Source organism: Aquarana catesbeiana, linkage group LG10 (genome assembly GCF_042186555.1).
Source record: "Aquarana catesbeiana isolate 2022-GZ linkage group LG10, ASM4218655v1, whole genome shotgun sequence".
NCBI classification, from domain to species: domain Eukaryota; kingdom Metazoa; phylum Chordata; class Amphibia; order Anura; family Ranidae; genus Aquarana; species Aquarana catesbeiana.
The window spans coordinates 29,180,795-29,206,250 of record NC_133333.1 but is presented as its reverse complement, the minus strand read 5'-3'; the positions used below and the strand labels follow the sequence as shown (position 1 = coordinate 29,206,250).

Genomic DNA, 25,456 nt, shown 5'->3' with positions numbered 1-25,456 from the left:
TTTTGTGTAACCGTGTGTATGCAAGCCAAGTTTGAGCGGAATTCCGTTGGAAAAACCAACCAAGATTTTTCTGACGACAATTCCGCTCATGTGTACGGGGCATAACACTAACGAGTCACATGAGACCGGATAGAGAAAATGGCTAATTGGGCCCAATTTGGACATTTTCACTTAGGGGTGTACTCACTTTTGTTGCCAGCGGTTTAGACATTATTGACTGTGTGTTGAGTTATTTTGATGGGACAGAAAATTTACACTGTTATACAAGCTGTACACTCACTACTTTACATTGTAGCAAAGTGTCATTTCTTCAGTGTTGTCACATGAAAAGATATAATAAAATATTTACAAAAATTTGAGGGGTGTACTCACTTTTGTGAAATACTGTATATAAGAATCATTGATGATGCTACAGGATAGACAAGAAGTGCTCCCCAGAGGGAGAGCTGGGATTTTTAAGGTGACGGTAACTGCTTGATATAGTTTATTGAATTCATGTTAAAACACTGGAATATATATTAAAAACATTTCATCATAATCGGATTTAAAGTCCACGATGTCAGTTATCTACAATTAGTTGTCAGCATGTAGCAACCTGACACGTTTCGCAGATTTATAGGCTTCTTCAGGAGATACTGTATATGCTACCACATCAATCAATTGTAAATAAAGAGAACCAATTTCACTTAAAAGGATTTAAACCCAATAAAGACTCAGCAGGGGAAGTCCCGGGAAGGAGATGGTATACAAGTGGCTGCAGGAGGAGTATGCAAGACAAGTAATAATTCTCCTGAATGGAGGCTTAAGCACAGGTATGCAAAATATTAGCAGACCGCATAAAATCACACAGGGGTTGCATCAGGGGCTTCAGACAAGCCATCAAATCACTTTATAAACTAGTATTTTCTGAATCTCCAGTTTACTGCAAAATACACCACACAGCTCCCCGCCATCAATCCATCATTAATGATGCCACGACACTATGTACCCATCGATTTTTTTTTTTTAATGAAAAAAAGTATAGTATTTTTTAGCTTTAACATTTTATATGTGTGTGTAATAATATATCATTTGATTTTAAAAAAATATACATATATATACATATATATACACATATATATATATATATATATATATATATATATATATATATATATATATATATATATACAGTGTGAGCCAGTGCCAGCTTGCTTGCACACAAAGTCACATGATCATTATGATTGTCTGTCATAGTGATCCCATGCTCAGTAGACTGGATATCACTTGAACAGCTGCTGAGCTGTGAGGCACATTGAAAGCTGAGGCAGGCAGCGCAAATGCCAGCACCAGCTTATTTGTAAACAAAGCCATGTGATCACTATGATTGGCTGTCATAGTGAGCACATGATCGGCAGCTCTGCTGATTGGATTCTGATCATTTTACAGCAGCCCAAAACAAAGTCAGCTTGGGCCACAAGACATTTATTAACATATCCTTAGCACGGAACATTATACAAAGAAACATCATATACAGTTAGCTAGTGGGAAGCTGTAAATAGTATCCAAGCGAACCTTAAAGGAGTTGTAAAGGCAGAAGGTTTTTTTATCTTAATGCATTAAGATAAAAAACCTTCTGTGTGTAGCAGCCTCCCCAGCACACCCCAATTACCTACCTGAGCTCCTTCTCTCTCCAGCGATGTCCACGATCCCCTCAGCCATCCAGAACACTCCTCCTGACTGGCTGAGGCAGAGCAGCGGCGCCATTGGCTCATGTGGCTGTCAATCAAAGTCAGTCAGCCAATCAGGGGAGAGAGGGGTGGGGCCAGCTTGGAGCTCCATGTCTGAATGGATACAAGGAGCTCTGACTCAGCTTGGGTGCCCCTTATAGCAAGCTGCTGGCTGAGGGGCACTCACCAGAGGGAGGGACTAGGAGCAGCAAAGAAGGACCCCAGAAGAGGAGGATCCGGACTGCTCTGTGCAAAACCAATTGCACACAGGTAAGTATAACATGTTTGTTATTTAAAAAAACAAAAAACAAAAAAAAACGAGCCTTTACAATCACTTTAACTGGTTATGTGTTTGTGAACCTCCAGGGTACAGTTGCAGCAAGCTCTATGGTTTTAACTGGAAATGTATTATTTATAAAGTAATCTGTGAACCTCAAAAAAACAAAAACAAAAGACAACCAAAACCCGAATAAACCAAAGAAAAGAGATTAATCAGTAAAAAAACTGAAGAAAGCAACTAATCAGAGCTGATCTTTTAGTCATAGCAGAGTATTGATTAAACTTTATCTGAAAAGGCACCACACTTTTTTTGTTAAAGTGTACGTAAACCCAGGAACAAAAATAAAATATTTCAGCTTATCGGTATTTAGATTTGGTGGCGATATAAATGAAATCATCCTCCTTCCCACGCACACAAACACACAATATGATAATAGTGATTGCAAACAAGCACCTTAAAGTGCATCTAAACCCAAAAACAAAAATGTAAAATATTGCAGCTTAGCAGTCCTTAGATGGTGTGGCTGCATTAGATTGATTTTTTCCATTTTCACCTGGGGATTCAAATAACATGCCACCTGCCCAACACTGTGAGTGTATTTTGATGTGATATGCAACATGTTATATTATACTGTTTTAACTCTTTTTATACATAATTTTTTGTATTTTTTTGACTATTATAATGTTCTTTTGTAGAGATTTCCCATTTCATTAACTCCCTGAGGAAGATGACTGGAGTTGAAACGCGTTGGTATTCTATTTTTGTTTTTGTTGTGACCTTTATGGGTCCCCTTCAGTGGATTGATGGGTATTCGTATGACAGTCATGTGATATTGATTTATATTTTAGTTTCTTGTAATGGAACTGTGTTGTCCTTTTTCATCTTTGTATAATAAACTTTATGTATTTTACTTGTGAACTTTTTCTGATGCCTTTAAAGCCCCACCCATTGTCTATGTCTTCATGCTATAGTATTCATGCCACCCCTAGAAAATGAAGCTGTACAACTGACATAGTCAAGCCAAGGGTGGCTATGCTCACTTCTCCACGGTATCTATGGAGGAGCAGCATCGTTACACTAGGGCATGAAGTATGTGAGACATACAGAAAAACTCCCTTTCTCCTTATCTCCATAATGTAGGGAGATGTAATCTATGGTTCACAGTAGAGAATTGAGGTAGGGCTAATAATGCTTGGGATAACAATGCAGAGTGCATAGGGCAGCACCGGATTCTTGGCAGAATAAAGAGGGCACATATGGAGTAGATATAACAAAACTCTTTAATGGTATATTTAACAGAACAAAGGAGAACAAATAAAAGAAGTTCATTGTTTGGGTTTACATACACATGAATGCAAACCTAGGGTTTGCTCATGATGTGAAAAGCAACAAACTTGGCTGCAGGTCTCACTGCCTCAAAGCCCTCATCCCCCCCCCCCCACGTTGAGGGCATGTGGCCTGGTATGGTTCAGGAGGAAGGGGGCACTAGCTCACCCCCCTTTTCCTGGCCTGTCTAGGCTGCAGATAGGGGTCTGGTATGGATTTTGGGGGCGCCACACTGTTTTTTAAAAAAATTGGCATGGTATTGATTGTGGGGGGGAGGACCCTGGCGCCTTTTTTTTAACATAACCTGGTACAGTATTGCCGCCATTTTTAATGTCATTTAATTTTTTTTTCTTTATAAATGGTAGTTGTAGCACTTCTTGCCACCCGCCCACCGTCAAATGACGGCTGGGCAGTGCGGCTCTCGTTCTGGGTGGATGTCATATGACGGCCTCCCAGAACGACTGCTTTTGTGTGCCCCCCGGGGGCGCGTAGTGCAGCGTTCGTGGTCCGCGCCGTGTTGCTAGGATACGGAGCGACCCTGATCTGTGTAAAGAGCCATGGCTCTTTAACCATGTGATTGGCTGTATCCAATCACAGCCGGTCACATGTAAACACGGAGATGCCGGTAATCGGCGCGCCTCGCCTCACACTGACAGAGTGTGAGGAGAGGAGAGTCAATCAGCGGCATCTCTTTACAGGGGACAGCTAGGTATGTAATCAGGGCACTGATCATCAGTGCCCTGATTACAATTAAGTGCCACCACTGCCAGCAATCAGTTCCAATGAGTGCCCACAAGTGCTAGCAATCAGTGGCCACAAGTGCTAGCAATCAGTGGCCATTAGTGATGCCAGTCAGTGCCACCCATCAGTACCGCCTATCAGTGCTCATCAGTGCAACATATCAGTGCCACCTATCAGTGCCCATAAGTGCGGAATATTCATGCCTCCTCATAAGTGCCACCTCATCAGTGCCACCTCATCAGTGCCCATAAGTGCCGCCTCATCAGTGCCCATAAGTGCCGCCTCATCAGTGCCCATCAGTGCTGCCTCATCAGTGCCCATCAGTGCTGCCTCATCAGTGCCCATCAGTGCTGCCTCATCAGTGCCCATCAGTGAAAGAGAAAAATTACTTATTTACAAAATTTACTTACAGAAACTAAGAAAAACTTTTTTTTAAACATTTTTGGTCTTTTTTTTGGGGGGGAAAAATTAAAAACCCAGGAGTGATTAAATACCACCAAAAGAAAGCTCTATTTGTGCGAAAAAAATGATAACAATTCCACATGGTTACAGTGTAGCATGACCGCGCAATTGTCATTCAAATTGTGACAGCGTTGAAAGCTGAAAAATGGCCTGGGCAGGAAGGGGATATACAGTGCCCAGTATTGAGGTGGTTAAGCATCAATAAAATCACTGTAAAAACGATCTTTTTTTTTTTAAAAAAAATTTGCATTGATACATGTCCCTGGACCCCCATAACCTTTTTATGGCCAAAAACTTGCATATAAGGTTTCAAAATGGGGACTGTTTGTATGCTTTAGCAACTTTTACTCAACTTTTGGCCATATAGTGTATAGCTCTATACACATTCTACACTGAGAAACAGAAGACAATAGAACATATTTAAGTTGTTTTAATAATTTCTGCTAAAGGCATTATATGACATAAGTCATATTAGAATTCATTATTGTCTTAAGACAGAACAGAGACAAAGAAACCTGTAAAATGTTGAAAAAAATAGGGGGAAAAATGGGTAATGTTTCCTATAACAAAAGCTAATTTCCTTGTACCTAAAGATTATCTCCAGGCAGATATAAAAGGCACCAACTACCACAGATCTGTAATCATTAATACCCCATTATATGTATTTTTAAAGCAAGCAGTGTAGATATAACTGTTGACTGTCCAAGTTGGTTTATTGATTTTTTCAAGATATATTTATTGTTTTTTTGTGTGAATAAACGTTTATATATATATATGGGATGTGAGATATTGAGAAGTCCCAAGGTTGAGAAGGTCGTCATTGACCCTACATCAGAAATTATGTACATATTGACAGGGCCAAAAACAATGGAAAAAAAAGTCAGCATGTCCAGATATGTTTCCAGGTATTTGGAGTGCAAAGGATTTATCAGCTGAATTTAACTAGAACTGGTATTCTAGTATTGTGGCAAATTACAGCAGCCTTCTTTAACAAATGGAGGCAGGTAAACTTATTTGAAATTACAGTAATTACTAGGATAGACTATTGAATCAGGGAAACATAAGTAAAGCAAATCAAAATATCCTAAAAAAAGCCAAAGAGCTCATGTCTCCTTAATCCATGACAATACATTTTCATTTGTGGATGTGGCTTCAGTTTACACTTGCTCAGAGTCGAAGGTTGACCTGGTCTTACTCCTGAAGCTTGCTGGAACACTTTCCTCCGTGAAAGCTTTTTCAAGAACTGAACGGAAAGATTTGCGTAACTTTGTTTTGAAATCTCGCCCCATAAACACGTAGAGAACAGGGTTGATGCAGCTGTTAATGTAGGCCAAACTGGTGGTAAGAGGTATTCCAATGTGTATTACATCATACAGGTGATCATTGCCAGGATACATTGCAGACAACTCCAAAAAGGAGAAGACATGGAAAGGAAACCAGCAGATAAAAAATGTAATTATAACAGCTAAAATAATTTTAAATGGCTTGCCAGATGTGTTCATGCGATTTCTTTGGATGCGAAACATAATTATTACATAACACAGGATAATTAGAGAGAGCGGAATGATGAAAGCAAATATGAGTTGTATTATGATCGTGCCCTTGTGTATTGAATTAGCAACATTTTGATCTTCATGAAATTTGTTAAAGCAAACAATGAAATTGTCATCAATGGCCGTATCTCTGAAAATAAAAGTAGGTACGCTGAAAAGGAATGCTAGGATCCAAACTGCCAGGGCTGCAAAGGAGGCCACTCTAGGAGTTCGGTGATTCTGGCACCAAACAGGGAACATTACTGATGTACAACGATCGATGCTGATCACAGTGAGCAGGAAGATGCTGGCATACAGATTGATGGATATAATAGTGCGGTTAAGCTTGCACATGAATTTCCCTAAAGGCCAGTGAAAACCAAGGGCGATATAGGCAATGCTGAACGGCAGGAAAAATGTGAAGATAAAGTCAGCTATGGCTAAATTAAGGAACCAAACAACATTGACTGTCCTTTTCATCCTAAAAGTGGTGAAATAGATGACCAGACCATTTCCAATTGTCCCCAGAAGAAAGGCCACAGAATAGATTACTATTGAAATTATATGAAACATATCTGCCGTTTTATTATTGTCATCATATATGTCAGTTGAGTAAGTATCTTGCAGCTCGTCCAGCGGAGTGACTGTGAAGGGCATATGTGTCATTGAGGTATTGAGATATACCGTAGAATTTTTCATTGTCCCAAAGCAAAACAGAGTCAAAGAAACCTGTGACAATAAAGAAAAAAATCTTTTATGAAAAAAAAATGGTGATGTTCTCCCCAACAAAGGCTTGTTTTCTTTACTTAAAACTTAACTTTAGGCAGACATAAAATACCCCAACAAATGCAGCTAATTATCACAGTGGATTAAAATAAATAAATAAATAAATAAATAAATAAATAAATAAACAAAACGAAATGCCCCACGTATTTATCTAATTCGGTGGTCACTTGACCTGTTGGGTCCCCAGTCTTCTTTCTTTCAGACTGGAGAGTGAGAGGCTCCTCCATTGGGTGCCCACATTGCTGTCTGGGGGATGCTTGCTATTAGCTGTCCACAGACTTCAGAAGACGGCAGTCTTCTATAATGATGTCACAAGTTAGGGCACAAACATATTTGTTTGACTAAGGTCAGATCACATCAGGAATTATCTGGGCTTTCTATCATATAGACATGTGCAGAACGAAAAAATGTGTTCGTTTTGATTTGTTATTTACATAAACTTGTTTAGTTAACCACTTGCCGACCGCCTCACGCAGGTATACTGCGGCAGAAGGGCTCGTACAGGCAAAACCACGTACCTTTATGTTCCCCTTTAAGAGGCGGCCAGCGGCACGTGGCAAGCTCTACGAGTCGGGTCGCGGGTCCCGCGGACTCGATTGCCGCCGGGATACCCGTGATCGCCTCACGGGGAGGAAGAACAAGGAGATGCTAATGTAAACAGCATCTCCCCGTTCTGCCTAGTGACAGTGTCACTGGATCTCTGCTCCCTGTCATCAAAGCAGAGATCAGTGACGTGTCACACACAGCCATGCCCTTCACAGATAGAAACACGCCCCTAGGACACACTTAACCCCTACCCCTGCCACCTAGTGGTTAACCCCTTCACTGCCAGGGTCATTTACACAGGAATCAGTGTATTTGTATAGCACTGATTGCTGTATAAATGACAATGGTCCCAAAAATGTGTCAAAAATGTCCGATGTGTCCGCCATAATGTCGCAGTCAGAATAAAAATCGCTGATCGCCGCCATTTAAAAAAAAAAATGATTAATAAAAATGCCATAAAACTATCCCCTATTTTGTAAACGCTATAACTTTTGCGCAAACCGATCAATAATCACTTATTGCGATTTTTTTACCAAAAATATGTAGAAGAATACGTATCGGCCTAAACTGAGGGAAAAAATTGTTTTTTTATATATTTTTGGGGGATATTTATTATAGCAAAAAGTAAAAAATAATGCGTTTTTTTCAAAATTGTTGCTCTTTTTTTGTTTATAGCGCAAAAAATAAAAAGCGCAGGGGTGATCAAAAACCACCAAAAGAAAGCTCTATTTGTGGGGAAAAAAGCACGTCAATTTTGTTCGGGAGTCACGTCGCACGACCGCGCAATTGTCAGTTAAAGCGACGCGGTGCCGAATCGCAAAAAGTGCTCTGGTCAGGAAGGGGGTAAATTCTTCCGGGGCTGAAGTGGTTAAATTAGTTCAAATAGTTTTCGGAGTTGTTTGTTTTGTTTATTCAAATTTGAATCGATCCAAATTTTTCGAATTCCATTCCAATTTAAATGGAATTTCATTTGAATTGCATTCTAAACTAATTTGATTCTACATCAAATTGTATTATATTCTAGTTTTGGAAGATAGTTATATTCTTTCTATTCTATTCGATACTATTGTTTTGTTTTTTTGGGGTTTTTTTTGGTTTTTTTCTATTCTGTTCTTTTCTTTTGTATTCTATTCTATTTATTGCTGTTCTATTCAAATTCAAATTTATGCTATTCAAAATTCAAATTTATTCTATTTGAAATTAGAATTTCGGAAAACGGTTGTACTGTTATGTTCTTTCTATTCTATTGTTTATTATATTCTATTCTTTTCTATTCTATTATTTTCTATTATATTATTTTCTATTCTATTCAAATTTGACTTTATTCTATTCAAAATTCAAATTTCAGAAGATGGCTATATTCTTTCTATTTTATTCTTATATATTCTATTTTTTATTCTGTTCTATTCTATTCCTTTATTTCATACTTAATTGTATTTTGTTCTTCTATTTTCTATTTTATTTTGTTCTGTTTTGCTCTATTCTTTTATTTTCTATTCTATACTTTTTTTTCCTATTCTATTTTTTCTATTCTTTTATTTTCTATTCTGTTCTGTTTTACTCTATTATATTATATTCTTTTATTTTCTATTATATTCCATTATATTCTTTTCTATTCTTCCTTTATTTTCTATTCTATTTTTTTGGGAATTTCTTTGGAAATTTGAATGTGATTCGAAAACTATTCAAATTTGAATTTTGTCTGAAATTTTGATTCGTTATTTCGGATTCATTTAAATTTGATACTATTGTAATTCGGAAATTCGGATACCTCTGAATTTCATAATAACAAGAAATTTGTCCAAATTTCAATTTGGAACTAAACATACCCCCACAGGTAGCCGCTACCCATGGGGGCACTTGTGCATGCTCGCTCCCAAGCCCTGCTGCTGCGTCCATTGACACACACAGCCGGACCCGGACCCGCCCCCTGCTTCCTTGTCACTAACTTTGATTGACAGCACTGGGAGCCAATGGCTCCTGGTGCCCCAAAAAGCCAGTGAGACATGGAAGTGAGGGGAGAGAAGAGCTGCAGATGTGCACAGCGCTGGATCGAATGAAGGTTCCGGTAAGCATAAGAGGGAGTGAGGGGTCAAAAACAATGCCTAAACATTTTTTAACTTAATGCAAGGAATGCATTAAAGTGATACTTGTTTTTTTTTTGTTAAAAATAACGAACATGTTATACTTACCCGCTCTGTGCAGTGATTTTGTACAGAGCTGCCCGATCCTCCTCTTCTCGGTTCCTTCTTCTACGCTCCCGGCCCCTTCCCTCCTGCTGAGTGCCCCCATAGCAAGCAGCTTGCTATGGGGGCACCTGAGCCAAGCCACAGCTCCCTGTGTCCATTCAGACATGGAGCTGCAGGCCAGGCCCCACCCCCTCTCTCTCCTCATTGGCTTACTGACTTTGATTGCCAGCAGTGGGAGTCAATGGCGCTTCACTGCTGTCTCAGCCAATGAGGAGGGAGAGTCCTGGACAGTTAAGTCGCTCGTGCAACATCACTGAATCGAAATGGGACTCAGGTAAGTACTAGGGGGGCTGAGGGGGACTGCTGCACATTGATGGCTGTTTATCTTAATGCATAGAATGCATCAAGATCAAAAAACCTTCTGCCTTTAACAGCACTTTATGGTACAAAAAAAATGTTTAGGCTTTACAATCACTTTAAAACATATTTCCACTTTTGTAGTCAAGTTTGAGAAAACCCCACCATATGTTTATTATCTGTTCCCATTGACACAGTATGTCTAAAAAAATTATAAACAAAATATTTTTTGCCTTTTACAAGTAGATGTTTCTAAGTAGGAGCTGTCATGGCTGACTCTGAGCTATCTCTTTAACCACTTCAGCCCCCAAAGGATTTACCCCCTTCCTGACCAGAGCACTTTTTACAATTTGGCACTGCGTCACTTTAACTGCTAATTGCGTGGTCATGCAATATGGTACCCAAACTAAATTTGCGTCCTTTTCTTCCCACAAATAGAGCTTTCTTTTGATGCTATTTGATCGCCTCTGCGGTTTTTATTTTTTGCGCTATAAACGGAAAAAGACAGAAAATTTTGAAAAAAAATGATATTTTCTACTTTTTGCTATAAAAAAATACATTTAGGCCAAAATGTATTTGGCCACATGTCTTTGGTAAAAAAAATGTCAATAAGCGTATATTTATTGGTTTGCACAAAAGTTATAGCGTCTACAAACTAGGGTACATTTTCCAGAATTTACACAGCTTTTAGTTTATGACTGCCTATGTCATTTCTTGAGGTGCTAAAATGGCAGGGCAGTACAAACCCCCCCAAATGACACCATATTGGAAAGTAGACACCCCAAGGAAATTGCTGAGAGGCATGTTGAGCCCATTGAATATTAATTTTTTTTGTCTCAAGTGATTGAATAATGACAAAAAAAAAAAAAATTACAAAAAGTTGTCACTAAATGATATTGCTCACACAGGCCATGGGCATATGTGGAATTGCACCCCAAAATACATTTAGCTGCGTCTCCGGAGTATGGGGATACCACATGTGTGGGACTTTTTGGGAGCCTATCCGTGTACGGGGCCCCGAAACCAAGCACCGCCTTCAGGATTCCTAAGGGCGTAATTTTTTGATTTCACTCCTCACTACCTATCACAGTTTTGAAGGCCATAAAATGCCAAGATGGCACAAAACCCCCCCAAATTACCCCATTTTGGAAAGTAGACACCCCAAGCTATTTGCTGAGAGGCATGTTGAGTCCATGAAATATTTTATATTTTGACACAAGTTGCGGGAAAATGACAAACTTTTTTTTTTTGCACAAAGTTGGCACTAAATGATATATTGCTCAAACATGCCATGGGCATATGTGGAATTACACCCCAAAATACATTCTGCTGCTTCTCCTGAGTATGGGAATACCACATGTGTGGGACTTTTTGGGAGCCTAGACGCGTACGGGGCCCCGAAACCAAGCACCGCCTTCAGGATTTCTAAGGGCGTAAATTGTTGATTTCACTCCTCACTACCTATCACAGTTTTGAAGGCCATAAAAGGCCAAGATGGCACAACCCCCCCCCCCCAAATGACCCCATTTTGGAAAGTAGACACCCCAAGCTATTTTTTGAGAGGCATGTTAAGTCCATGGATTATTTTATATTTTGACACCAGTTGCGGGAAAATTACAAACTTTTTTTTTTTTTGCACAAAGTTGTCACTAAATGATATATTGCTCAAACATGCCATGGGAATATGTGGAATTACACCCCAAAATACATTCTGCTGCTTCTCCTGAGTACGGGGATACCACATGTGTGGGACTTTTTGGGAACCTAGCCGCGTACGGGGCCCCGAAGCCAAGCACCGCCTTCAGGATTTCTAAGGGCGTAAATTTTTTATTTCACTCTTCACTACCTATCACAGTTTTGAAGGCCATAAAATGCCAAGATGGCACAAAACCCCCAAATGACCCCATTTTGCAAAGTAGATGCCGCAAGCTATTTGCTGAGAGGCATGTTGAGTCCATGGAATATTTTATATTTTACCACAAGTTGCAGAAAAATGACAAACTTTTTTTTTTTTTGCACAAAGTTGTCACTAAATGATATATTGCTCACACAAGCCATGGGCATATGTGGAATTGCACCTCAAAATACATTCTGCTGATTCTCCTGAGTACGGGGATAACACATGTGTGGGACTTTTTGGGAGCCTAGCCACGTACAGGGCCCTGAAAACCAAGCACCACCTGCAGGATTTCTAAGGGCGTAAATTGTTGATTTCACTCCTCACTACCTATCACAGTTTTGAAGGCCATAAAATGCCAAGATGGCACAACCCCCCCCCCCCCAAATGACTCCATTTTGGAAAGTAGACACCCCAAGCTATTTGTTGAGAGGCATGTTAAGTCCATGGATTATTTTATATTTTGACACAAGTTGCGGGAAAATTACAAACTTTTTTTTTTTTGCACAAAGTTGTCACTAAATGATATATTCCTCAAACACGTCATGGGCATATGTGGAATTACACCCCAAAATACATTCTGCTGCTTCTCCTGAGTACGGGGATAGCACATGTGTGGGACTTTTTGGGAACCTAGCTTCATACGGGCCCTGAAATCCAATCACTGCCTTCAGGATTTCTAAGGACGTAAATTTTTGATTTCACTCCTCACTACCTATCACAGTTTCGAAAGCCATAAAATGCCAGGATAGCACAAAACCCCCCCAAATTGACCCCATTTTGGAAAGTAGACACCCCAAGCTGTTTGCTGAGAGGCATGGTGAGTATTTTGCAGCTCTCATTTGTTTTTGAAAATGAAGAAAGACAAGAAAATTTTTTTTCTTTTTTCAATTTTCAAAAGTTTGTGACAAAAAGTGAGGTCTGCAAAATACTCACTATACCGCTCAGCAAATAGCTTGGGGTGTCTATTTTCCAAAATGGGGTCATTTGGGGGGGGGGTTGTGCCATCTGGGCATTCCATGGCCTCCGTAACTGTGATAGGCAGTGAAGAGTGAAATCAAAAATTTACGCCCTTGGAAAGCCTGAAGGCGGTGCTTGGTTTTCGGGGTCCCGTACGTGGCTAGGCTCCCAAAAAGTCTCACACATGTGGTATCCCTGTACTTAGGAGAAGCAACAGAATGTATTTTGGGGTGTAATTTCACATATTCCCATGGCATGTTTGAGCAATATATCATTTAGTGACAACTTTGTGCAAAAAAAAAAAAAAAAAAATTTGTCTTTTTCCCGCAACTTGTGTCACAATATAAAATATTCCATGGACTCGACATGCCTCTCAGCAAATAGCTTGGGGTGTCTACTTTCCAAAATGGGGTCATTTGGGGGGGGGGGTTTGAACTGTTCTGGCATTTTATTCACAACATTTAGAAGCTTATGTCACACATCACCCACTCTTCTAACCACTTGAAGACAAAGCCCTTTCTGATACTTTTTGTTTACAAGAAAATTACTTTGAACCCCCAAACATTATATATTTTTTTAAAGCAAATGCCCTACAGATTAAAATGGTGGGTGTTTCATTTTTTTTTCACACAGTATTTGCGCAGCGATTTTTCAAACGCATTTTTTTGGGAAAAAACACACTTTTTAAAATTTTAATGCACTAAAACACACTATATTGCCCAAATGTTTAATGGATACCAACCATGACATGCTTTAAAATTGCGCACAAACGTGCAGTGGTGACAAACGAAATACATTTTTAAAAGCCTTTAAAAGCCTTTACAGGTTACCACTTTAGATTTACAGAGGAGGTCTACTGCTAAAATGACTGCCCTCGATCTGACCTTCGCGGTGCTACCTCACATGCATGGTGCAATTGCTGTTTACATTTGACGCCAGACCGATGCTTGCGTTCGCCTTTGCGCGAGAGCAGGGGGGGACAGGGGTGCTTTTTTTTTTTTTCTTTATTATTTTTTTGCTTTTTTATCTTATTTTTAAACTGTTCCTTTCATTTTTATTTTTTTTAATCATTTTTATTGTTATCTCAGGGAATGTAAATATCCCCTATGAGCAATAGGTAGTGACAGGTACTCTTTTTTGAAAAAATTGGGGTCTATTAGACCCTAGATCTCTCCTCTGCCCTCAAAGCATCTGACCACACCAAGATCGGTGTGATAAAATGCTTTTCCAATTTCCCAATGGTGCTGTTTACATCTGGCGAAATCTAAGTCATGAAATGCTCGTGGCTTCCGGTTTCTTAGGCCATAGATGTTTGGAGCCATTCTGGTCTCTGATCAGCTCTATGGTCAGCTGGCTGAATCACCGACTGCATATTCAGGTTCCCTGTTGGGACAGGAGAGCCAGAGAAAAACATGGAAGACGGTGGGGGGGCATTCCCTCCCACTGCTTGTAAAAGCGGTCTAGAGGCTAATTAGCTGCTAGGATTGCTTTTACATGAAAGCCGACCGCTGGTTGAAAAGAATGATACCAAGATGATACCTAAACCTGCAGGCATCATTCTGGTATAACCACTCAAAGTCCAGCAACATACCAGTACGTTGCTGGTCCTTGTTGGGCATATATTGTAAACTTTTTTTCATGCAGCCTGTGGGCTGAACGAAAAAAAGATATTGATCGGTGGGTATGCCCACCATTAGAATACCTCCCTTCGGTCCAAGATGGCCGCTTAGACTGGGAGCTCCGCACCACTCCGACCTAACGCCCGCCACAGCTGCAGCTTAAGCCCTCGTTCCGGTCCGGCACACATACCAGCTGCCGGGGACACCACTAGCTACAATTGGATGTCGTTTAACCCCACCCGGAGGTATCTCATTGCCGCGCTGAACGATTCCACAGCGCGATCGTCACCTCACGAGGCCTGCCCTGCCTGTCGGACTCCATAGCAGACCAGGCTCTTCCATCCTCACAGTCCTCTGATGCCACAGTGAGTACTCTCCCGGGGATCCCCTCACCAGCATCCACTGAATCTCTTTTAAGGAGGACATTAGGAGGGGCAGCTCTCACCCCTCAGAAGGAACTTCTACACAGCCCGGATCCATGGGATGCACAGGCCAGGGACTCCCCTCTCTCCCCTAATGATTTCCCCTCTATGATGGCTGCTTTCTCTCAGATGCTCTCAAAAGGCCTCTCCCACACAGCAGCACAGATCACTGCCTCCATACACACCGATATGCAGCAGATTGGTGCCAGAATTGAAGTGATCGAGCAAAAAACTGACCAGGCGATCCTGAGAATTAACCAGAATACTCCAGGACCAACTGGAATCTGCTACCTCAAAAATAGATGACCTCGAGAACAGGTCGAGACGGTACAACTTCTGTATCAGGGGGCTCCCCGAAACCGTCAAAGACACCCACATGGCAGTCCAGGACTTTATCAAAATTTTAATCCCTAACATTCCAGCCCATCGTTTGGAGCTTGACAGAGCCCACAGGGCGCTACAACCACCTCACTCTGATGGTCTGCCAAGAGACATCATCATGAAACCGCATTTCTATGCGGTTAAAGAAGAAGTGATGAAACTTTCCAGGTCAGCAGAGAAGTTAATGAACCAGGGCCACCAGATTCAAATCTTCGCGGATCTATCCCCATATACAGTACAAAAACGAAGGGCCCTGAAACCGCTATTACAAGTCCTGGTGGGCAAAGAGATCACGTATAGATGGGCCTTCCCGCTAAGACTGAACTTCTCCTTCTGCAACAAACCATACAGCTTTTCTTCGTTCCGAGACAGGGAACGACTTCTCTTACACCTTGGATTGATTACTCAGGAAATTCCACAGTCTTCTTCTTCTCGAGGAGCATCGTCAGTTTGGCAGAAACAGCTTCCCAAACGATCAAAAGAATCCTTTCCCCCATGAACAGGCCTGCCTTATGTTCAGACCCTATCTATGGTCTTCCCTTTAGACTGTGTCGGTGACCGGTCTGCTGCCATACTAATGGTGACTTTCCTCATCTGAGTGCTCCCCAGGATTATTTTTAAGATCCTTACGGGTTCAGCTTACCTTTGGAAAATGTTTTTTTTTTTTTTCTTTTTCTTTTTTATTATATTTCTTTTTCTTTCTCCAACTATTCAAAGATTTTTGAACATTCCTACTATGTGATAGCAGGGCTTAGACTGCAATGTTTATATACCGCCACAGTTTTACTCAGAGGCTGCGTTGACCGGAGTGGTCGTAGTGCGCCTCCTTCTGGCTCCAATAGTTGAACTTTAGTTCTTTCATCTATCGGACCCAGACTCTCTTGACCCTCGATTCGCAGGGCACTTCTTTTGGGTACCGGCCCAGACAGGGATGGGTCCCTCTCTGGTCCGTGGGGATTGGGGTAACTACTATAAGATGCACTATCTAATGATTTGTTTCTTCACTCCTCTCTCTTTCTCTTCTTTCTTGCTCCTCTTCACTCTTCTATCCCCTTTCCTCTCCCCCACCTCCCCCCCTCCTCTTCAGTTACAGGAACTCACTGGATCTCCCTCTTGCCGTATCACAGATCGAATCCACCATGCCACTGGGGTCGCTTCCTATCTGCCAGGGACAACAACGAAGTCCGGTGAGATTCACACACACTTAGTATCACACCTATTGTTTCACCATGACTGATTCCACGCCAACGATCGGGACATTCAAGATATTCTCCCACAACGTACAGGGCCTTAATTCCCCCCGTGAAGAGACGCAAAATATTGCAACAGCTTCACACACTGAAGGCTGATGTGGTACTGCTCCAGGAGACTCATTTCCCTGCCACCTATCAGCCCAAATTTCTTCACAAAAACTTCATGCATTTCCACCTAGCTAATGCTGACAACAAAACGAGAGGAGTGGCGGTCTGCTTCTCAAACAGAACTCACTTTGTGCACGCAAATACCATCTCAGACCCCGAGGGATGTTACATACTAGTGACAGGAACGATTAATGGTGAGGCTTACACGTTTGTCTCATACTATACACCGAACACACATCAAGACCTCTTTTTTGACGCCACGCTGAAGATCCTAAAGCCGCATTTAGTTGGCACAGTAATAGTGGGGGGAGACTACAATACCCCATTCGACTTCTCCTCAGATAAATCTAACCCCCTGCAGCCCAAAACCAAATGGCCCCCTAAACGTAGCCTTCGGGTAGCGCAGATAGTCCAATCTTATGGCCATATTGATATCTGGAGGGAAATGAATCCCCAAACTAGAGACTACACGTACTATTGGGTTCCCCACCACACTTTCTCCAGGATAGACCACATATTTGTCCCACCACACGTAATCCCGAGAATAATTGCTTCCAAAATATATGACACGCCACTATCTGATCACTCAATAAAGTCACTGTCGTTAAAAGGTGGGTCGGGAGTGAAGGGTTCCTTTAAATGGCGCCTCAATGAAACTCTCTTGAGCATCCCAACCCATTGCACAATTCTAGAAAAAGCCTTATCCTACTACTTTAGTGAGAATGACATGGAGTCGGTTTCGCCGGGCTGTCTATGGGCAGCACACAAGGCGGTGATGAGGGGCAGGCTCTTACAACTCTCCTCTCAACATAAGAGGGAGAGCAGGGCAGAAGTTTCATGACTCACAGCAGACTTTCGCCTGTTGAGTAAAAAACATAAACAAAACCCCACGCCGGACAGCCTGGCCAAACTTGACTCGGCTTGAGTAAAACTCAATCTCTCTCTCACTACTTCAGCGGAGAAACACTTGAGGTGGTCAGGCGCACGTTTCTATTACCAAACAGATAAGATAGGCTCCAAGTTGGCAACCAAACTTAGCCCGAGGGTCCGCACCTCGGTATTTCCCAAAATTCGAGCCTCGTCGGGCAATTTAACACAGAATCCAACAAGAATTATGGAATGATTTCATAATTATTACTCACACCTTTATGAGAAATTGCCTCACACGCATTACAAGGCTAGAAAGCTGTTCCTCCAAGACATTAACCTGCCTCACCTGCAGCAAACACACTGAGAACTTCTAGACGCACCCTTCTCCTCTGAGGAAACATTAGATGTCATTAAATCCTTGAAAGCAAACTCTGCCCCAGGTCCGGACGGTTTTTCGGTATGTTATTATAAGTTTGGCCCACGTTTGGCCCCTTACATGGCCCGGTTCTTCAACTCCCTCCGGGATGGAGCCCCTCTCCCAAGTGATTTAAACTCAGCTTTTATATCCATCATACCTAAACAGGGTAAAGACCCAAGCGAAGTTGGCAGCTACCGCCCTATCTCGTTAATCAATAACGATCTCAAAATAATGACAAAAATCCTAGCAAACAGGATGTCTAACTTCATAGCAAATTATATACATAGGGACCAAGTGGACTTCATCCCGGGGAGACAAGGTCCGGACCAGGTTCGCAGAGCTATTGATTTGATTTCCCTTCTGCAGAACCAATGGGACGGCGGCCCTGCTCAAAAGGGTTTTTTTGTTGTCACTGGATCTGCAGAAGGCCTTTGACTCCGTGTCGTGGCCCTACCTTTTTGACATTCTAGAGCGCTGGGGGTTCGGCAAAGGTTTTCTTACAATAATTCACACACTGTACTCATCACCCTCAGCTCAGGTGCGATTAATGGGTCACTACTCGGAACCCTTCGATATTCGTAGGGGAACTAGACAGGGCTGTCTCCTTTCACCCTTGATTTTTGCTATTGCGATCGAGACACTGGCTATAGCCATTAGATCGAACGAGAGCATCAAAGGAGTGAATTGCGGACCTGACATTCACAAGTGTGCCCTATTTGCTGATGACATGTTATTGTTCCTGACAGCCCCTCTCATATCCACACCAAATGTCTTCAGACTTCTCAGAGACTTCGGCGTCGTCTCAGGTCTTCAGGTGAACGTAACTAAATCCGTGGCCCTCAATGTTTCGGTCCAGCGCCTCTAATAGACCAACTCAAACAACACTTTCCCTTCACGTGGGCAGGAAGCTCAATCCCCTATCTAGGTATCAAGCTGACTAAAACCTTTGGAGACTTATATGCCGCCAACTACCCCCCCATGTTCCGCTCTCTAGAGCTGGACCTACAGAAATGGTCGAGAGAGGGCCTGTCATGGCTGGGTAGACTTAACGCAGTCAAAATGAATCTCCTGCCCCGTCTTTTATACCTGTTCCGCTCACTTCCTATTCCAATTAAAAAATCTATCCTCTCCAAATTTCAATCCAGGGTGATCAGATTTGTCTGGGATGACCGGGGTCACCGCTTTGCTAAGGATATTCTGTTCAGACTTAAGACTCAAGGTGGCCTAGGTCTACCAAATTTATGGCTCTACTATCAGGCAGCACAGCTGGCACAGTTCTCAGCTATATATACCAAAAATCGCAGGCCTGATTGGATCTCCCTTGAGAGGCAAGCCGTACCACATTTCACACTCGACTTCTTAGCATGGAGACCTCCCAAACATAGACCTGCTATTCTAGCTCCTACCTTATCTCACTCCTTAGCCCTCTATGATCAATTACATAAAAATGTCAACTTGATATCACCCTTAAGGCCTCTCACGCACTTGTTTCACAACCCTGATTTTCCCCCTGGGATGAATATATATGATTTTCATTGGTGGCTGAACAAAGGCCTTTTCCGGATAGGCCATTTCTTTACACCTAACGGCCCCATTTCATTGGGCCACTATCTGAGTACACTGGAAATGCCTACCTCAGAAACGTTCATACTGTCACAAATACGGCACTTCCTTCGCACACATTGGACTGACAAGTTTAACACTCCTAAGGCCATGATGTATGAGCTTTGGTGTTCCTCGATAGGCCCCCAAAAAGGTGGGATATCCATTATTTACACTTTCCTGGCAGATAGGATAGACGTCCCGGCATATGCTCGATCCTGGGAGTTGGACCTGGACATCCAGTGGGATCCTGACATGTGGTTCCAAGCCTTCAGCAGATCATCTAAAGGTATCTTAAATATTGCTTTGATAGAGGCTAACATTAAAGTCTTCACTAAATGATACTATGTCCCAGCCAGGCTCTCCAGGATATTCCCAGATTCCTCACCCCTATGTTACAGAGGTTGTGGTCATAAAGGCACGATGCATCATATCTGGTGGACGTGCCCCCACATACGGAGTTACTGGAATAAATCTCTTCATCTTCTAAGGAGAGTCTCTGGGATAGATGTACCACAGGACCGCACATACATTCTACTAAACCGCAAAGTACACAACATACCTAAAACTACACAACAACTTATCTTCTTTATGTGTTTGGCAGCCAAAGTCACACTAGCGAAAGCCTGGAAAACCCCTTTGGTGTCCATTTTGGCCACCAAACGGAAGATTTCGTGGATAATGTCACAGGAACAAATAGTGGCGAAACTGCATGACACGGTCCAACACTTTGAAGGGATCTGGGAACCTTGGGCCAGGTATGTCGGTATCCCACTTTACCCGGGCCATCTACTAACGTAGGGGGGAGTTCAGCGAGACTATAACCCTTCTCCATGTACCCCACCCCACCTCCCTCCCTCTTCCCTCCTCTTGCTTCCTCCTTCTTGCTCTTCTTTCTCCTTTTTTTCTCTTTTTTTCTTTCTTCTTTTTTTTCCCTCTTCTTCCTCACTCATTCTAACGTCAGATAATGGCTTTACAAGGCTAAGACCTGTCCCTTAGCTTCCATAGATTGTTCTCAACTGTTAATTTGGTATCCCAGCATAGGAGATAGCTAGTCACTTTCTTTTATCTAACCTAGGCAATGGGACCGTTGGCTTCATCCCGGGGGTTGTGACGCCTGGGTATCTCCCCGGCGGGTGCGCCTCCCCGGGGGAGCCGATGGGCGATAGGGGGGTGCCTCTCCTGGGAGGGGTCCTGGAGCTCTCTCACTCCGCAGTGTGTTCCCATTGGGGTGGGGTGATGATCTCGGGGGCCTGCTCGGGGGGGGGCCTCCTGGTTGAAATTCCTCTCAGGCTGTCCATATTCTATGGTAGCATACTTGGGTTCCCAGTCGAACTGAGCAACAGGCACAGGGGGTCGGAGCGTTATGCCCCCTCCTGCCTGCCGACTCATTAAATCTGGAGGAACCCTCCTCAGGTGATTTGACACACAGCATACGTTATAATGCAAGTAATGAGGGCCATGCTATACCCTGTGATTACAGGTTCCACATAATGTGAATTTTTTTATCTTTTCTAGGGCTCCTGGTATTGCTATCTCCTCTTCTTCTTAGGTCTTCACAATTACATAAGAGGAAGGTGCATAGTTAGCACTTTAATGTTACGTCAGTAAATGTACCAGGACTTTATTGTTATACCACCCTTGTAAAAGATATGTTGTTCATCCAATGTATTTACCTCCTTTGGCTGCCTTAGTCATTGAGGAGTATAATATTGTATGTTATGTCATTGTTATATCTTCATTGAAAAAATTCAATAAAAATATTGAACTAGAATACCTCCCTTCATCCACCCACTTCTAATGATGGGCATACATGCACCGTTTATATATGCCGAAGCATGGGGGCATCCTCCCGCAAAAGGCAGGAGCAAATCGCTCCTCCACCCACTGCTACCCCCACGCTTCGGCATATATGCTGAAGTATGTAACTGTGGTGGTGAAATCACCTCCGACAGCGCTGGAGTCACGGTTTTATGTATCGTGGGAGCAAACGCTGTTGCTGTCAAGATAAATAAATCCGCTCTGCAGCTGAATGGCATACCTGAAAACAAAAAAGTGGTTAACAATAAAAAAACAAAGTATAAAAAAATTGCATACCTATAAAGCAAACATGATAAAAACATAACAATAAAACATTGCAGTATAGAATACAATAAAAAAGAGCAGAACAATAGAGAGAGATTAGAGAGAGAACAATAAAACAACAACTATTTTTGTTTTTTTTATTTTATATATTTTTTTGTGTTTTTTTACTTTTTTTTGTTTTTTTTTTCTTTTTACACTTTTTTTTGTAACTTTAACTTTTTTAACTGGTACCAGGTTTGGGTCTCTCAAAATGCGATGGCATCTTGGGAGACCCTGTGAAAGAGTGTCCTAGTCTGTGCAGTGCTGCGCTAATACTCAACTAGTGTATGGTAGCGTTCAAAACATTCACCAATGCAAAGACCAGGATTGTCAGGACAGAAGGGACAATAATACCGGGGGTCACGCCTATATCCGCGCTTGCTGCAGATACAACATCTTTTTTGGAGGGCTCGTTGGGTAGGGGTACTCGGGAGGACATATAGAAAATGCCTCTCATGCAGCCGGCTTACTGCATTTGGTTGGGGATGGTGAGGTGGAGCACCGTCTGGAAACAGAAGGGCTCTGACGATCTCTTCCTGGAATTTAAGGAAGGATCCGGTCTGTCCTGAAGCTCTGTATAGCACATAAGCATTCAGCAAAGCCAATTGAAATAAATAAACAGACACTTTCTTGTACCAGCGTCTGGCCTTACGGGCAACTAGGTACAGCGCCAACAACTGGTCGTTGAGGTCCACCCCTCCATTATTGAGGTTATATTCGTGGACACAGAGGGGTTTCTCCAAAACACCAGTCGCCGTAGGAATTTGGACCGTCGTGTCTGCATGAAGAGAGGTAAGAACAAAAACATTCTTATTGTGCCTCCACTTCATAGCGAGCAAGTTATTACACTGCAAGCAGGCTCTCTCCCCCAGCCTAAGACGGGAATTTACAAGCCGCTGGGGAAAGCCCCGGCGATTAGGCCACACACTGCCACATGCTCCAATCTGATGATCAAAAAGGTGGCTAAAAAGTGGCACGCTCGTGCAATAATTGTCCACGTACAAGTGGTACCCCTTTCCGAATAAGGGTGACACCACATCCCACACTATCTTGCCAGCGCTTCCTATGTAGTCAGGGCAGTTTGTCGGCTCTACGTGACTATCTTTGCCCTCGTAAACCATAAAACTACATGTATAGCCTGTGGCCCTGTCACAGAGCTTATACATCTTGACCCCGTATCTGGCACGCTTGCTGGGAAGGTACTGTTTGAATGACAAGCGGCCAGAAAATTTAATCAGGGACTCATCAACGCAGACAACTTGATGGGGAGTAAACAAGTCTGCAAAACGTTGGTTGAAGTGGTTTACGAGGGGCCGAATTTTGTAGAGCCGATCGTATTCAGGGTCTCCACCAGGAAACAGAGTTCATTGTCATTGAAGTGCATGAACCGCAAAATCTACTTGTATCGTGCCCTGGCCATGGAGGCAGAGAACACGGGCATATGGTAAATTGGGTCAGTGGACCAATATGACCGCAACTCACTCTTTTTATTTATGCCCATGTTGAGGGAAAGGCCCAGAAAGATCTTAAAATCGGAAACCGTAATTGGTTTCCTATATCTGGCAAGGGAGGACTGGGGAATAGTGGCGATGTGTTGACCAGCGTACAAATTGCTTTGGTCCACAATAGATCTATAGAGATCTTCGGTGAAAAACAGCGAATAAAAATCCAGTGATGTAAAATCAACTGTTTCCACCTGAATGCCGGGTTGGCCAGTGAATGGGGGAAGTACAGGTGCTGCAGAAGTGGTGGGTTCCCAATACAGATTGGCGAATGCAGCAGGAAGGGCACTATGGGCACGACGGGCCTGTGTTCGTCTTCTTGGTGGCAGCGGGACACTACTAGTGCTTGCCACCTTGCCAGCTTGAACTGTACTTATGGGACTCGCCACGTCACCACGTGTTACTGCAGTGCTGGATGTACGACCAGGGTGTACTAGGCCGCTGGTGCTTGCCAGTTCACCAGAAGGAGTAGTGGCGCTAGTACTTCTCTGCTCCATACGAGGGACCTGCGGTTCTTGCACTTCAAGGACAGAAGAAGAAGATTGGGGTCTGGTACGCCTAACCTTGGCAGGGGCCACAACTCCGTCGTCAGAGCTATCTGTCATGGAGCCGCTGTCCTCTACAGGATCGTATTCTGAGCCTGAATCTGACAGATGAGTGACTTCCTCTTCACTATCTGTCATGCTCAGAAACGTGTAGGCCTCTTCACTAGTGTACCTTCGATTTGCCATTTTGGGCTCTAAATTTAGGGGTACACTAGTGAGACTCACAGGCAAAAAAGCTCCTGACTGTTAGCGACTGTATCAAAACACTACCAAAAAAACTGTTAGCGATCGCAGGGATCAGGCCTGACTCTGCGAACGCTGCAGTTATGTGTGCTTAGTGTTTTGTAAGTGACAGTTATCGATCGATACTGCACTTGGGTGGGCTGGGCTGGGCTGGGCAGGGCCGAGGGGAAAAACGCAGGTGCTAGCAGGTATCTGGGCTGATCCCGCTAAGACTGCATTTTTGGGAACCCTAAACTGCTGGGGACGCTAGTATAGATCTGATCGGATCAGATATTGATCCGTTTAGATACTATAGCACTAAGGGAGGTGTATGCTGCGTGCGTGGGTGTTAGCGGTACTGGCGCTAAACTGACGCTGCCTGGGGCGACGCAGACCTTATCTGACCCTAAAACTTAACTTATATCACTGCCGGGCGATCAGGGGGTTAAACCTTTATAAGGTAATAAACAATGGGTGCCCTGAAACTATAATAAACAAAGTAACTAACCAGCGTCACCCGTAACAGTTATACGGTGATCGCTGGTGAAAGGGTTAACTAGGGGGCAATCAGGGGGTTAAAACCTTTATTAGGTAGTATATGGGGGTCCCTGTCGCTATAAAACACTGAAGGCGAACCTATATACTTACCTCCCTAACTAGCGTCACCTGTGTCACTAATACAGCGATCAGAAAAACGATCGCTTAGTGACACTGGCGACGGGGGGTGATCACGGGGTTAAAATTTTATTAGGGGGGGTTAGGGGGGTACCCTAGACCTAAAGGGGGCTAACCCTAACTGCCCTACCACTTATAACTGTCACAAACTGACACCAATGCTAAAAAAAAAAAAAAAACTGCTATTGGTGTCACTGTGACGGGGGGGGGGTGATTGGGGGGTGATCAGGGGGTGTTCGGGGGGTGATGGGGGGTGAAAAGTGTGCCTGGTGTGTTCTACTGTAAGTGTAGTGTTGGTGCACTTACTTGGATGTCTTCTCTCCTTGGCGCCGGAACGAAAAGACCGACACGAGGAAAGATGACATCACTTCCTCTGCCGCTGTTTACATTACAGTGGCAGAGGAAGAATTTAATTCGTGGGGAGCGATCGCGAGGGGGTGGCCAAGAATGAGTGGCCTCCCCCTCTACCTGTGTCGCTTCCCCCACGAAGCCGACCACCTCGGGCACCGGGGGGGGCGCGGTGCGCCCCCAGCCCGCGGAGGGCAGGTCACGTACCAGGTACGTGATTTTGCCTGTCCGTGCCATTCTGCCGCAGTATATCTGGGTTAGGCGGTCGGCAAGTGGTTAACCACTTCCGAACCACCACGCGCTGATATACGTCCTTACTTTGTAGAGGAATACCGTTGTTATGGCAGCAGCTAGCTACCATAACCCCGGTATCCTCTTCTTCGGCCGGCGGTCCACTTTCCGATAAGAGTGCTCTCTGCAGAGGATTCACCATGAGATCACTTTTATCGGTAGCGGGAGAGGGCCCCGCCGCCCTCCGGTGCCCTTCGCCGCTCACTGGAGCCAGCGGCAGCAGGGGAGGTGATCGGATGTTACCCCTTGCTGGGTATGGAGACGAGTGAGGGGAAGATGGCCCCCACCCGT

The 25,456-nt window shown here is 43.3% G+C and overlaps 1 protein-coding gene across 1 annotated transcript in view; it reads right to left on the bottom strand.

Moving 5' to 3' along the window:
- Positions 1-3,255: 3,255 nt before the first annotated feature.
- Positions 3,256-25,456, bottom strand: part of LOC141110508 (chemerin-like receptor 1) — a 50,200-nt gene continuing 27,999 nt past the window's right edge. Inside the window, exon 2 of the mRNA XM_073601890.1 lies at positions 3,256-6,779. Coding sequence (XP_073457991.1) covers positions 5,676-6,749 — 1,074 coding nt within the window. The 5' untranslated portion in view covers positions 6,750-6,779 and the 3' untranslated portion in view covers positions 3,256-5,675. The remainder of the gene's footprint in view (positions 6,780-25,456) is intronic.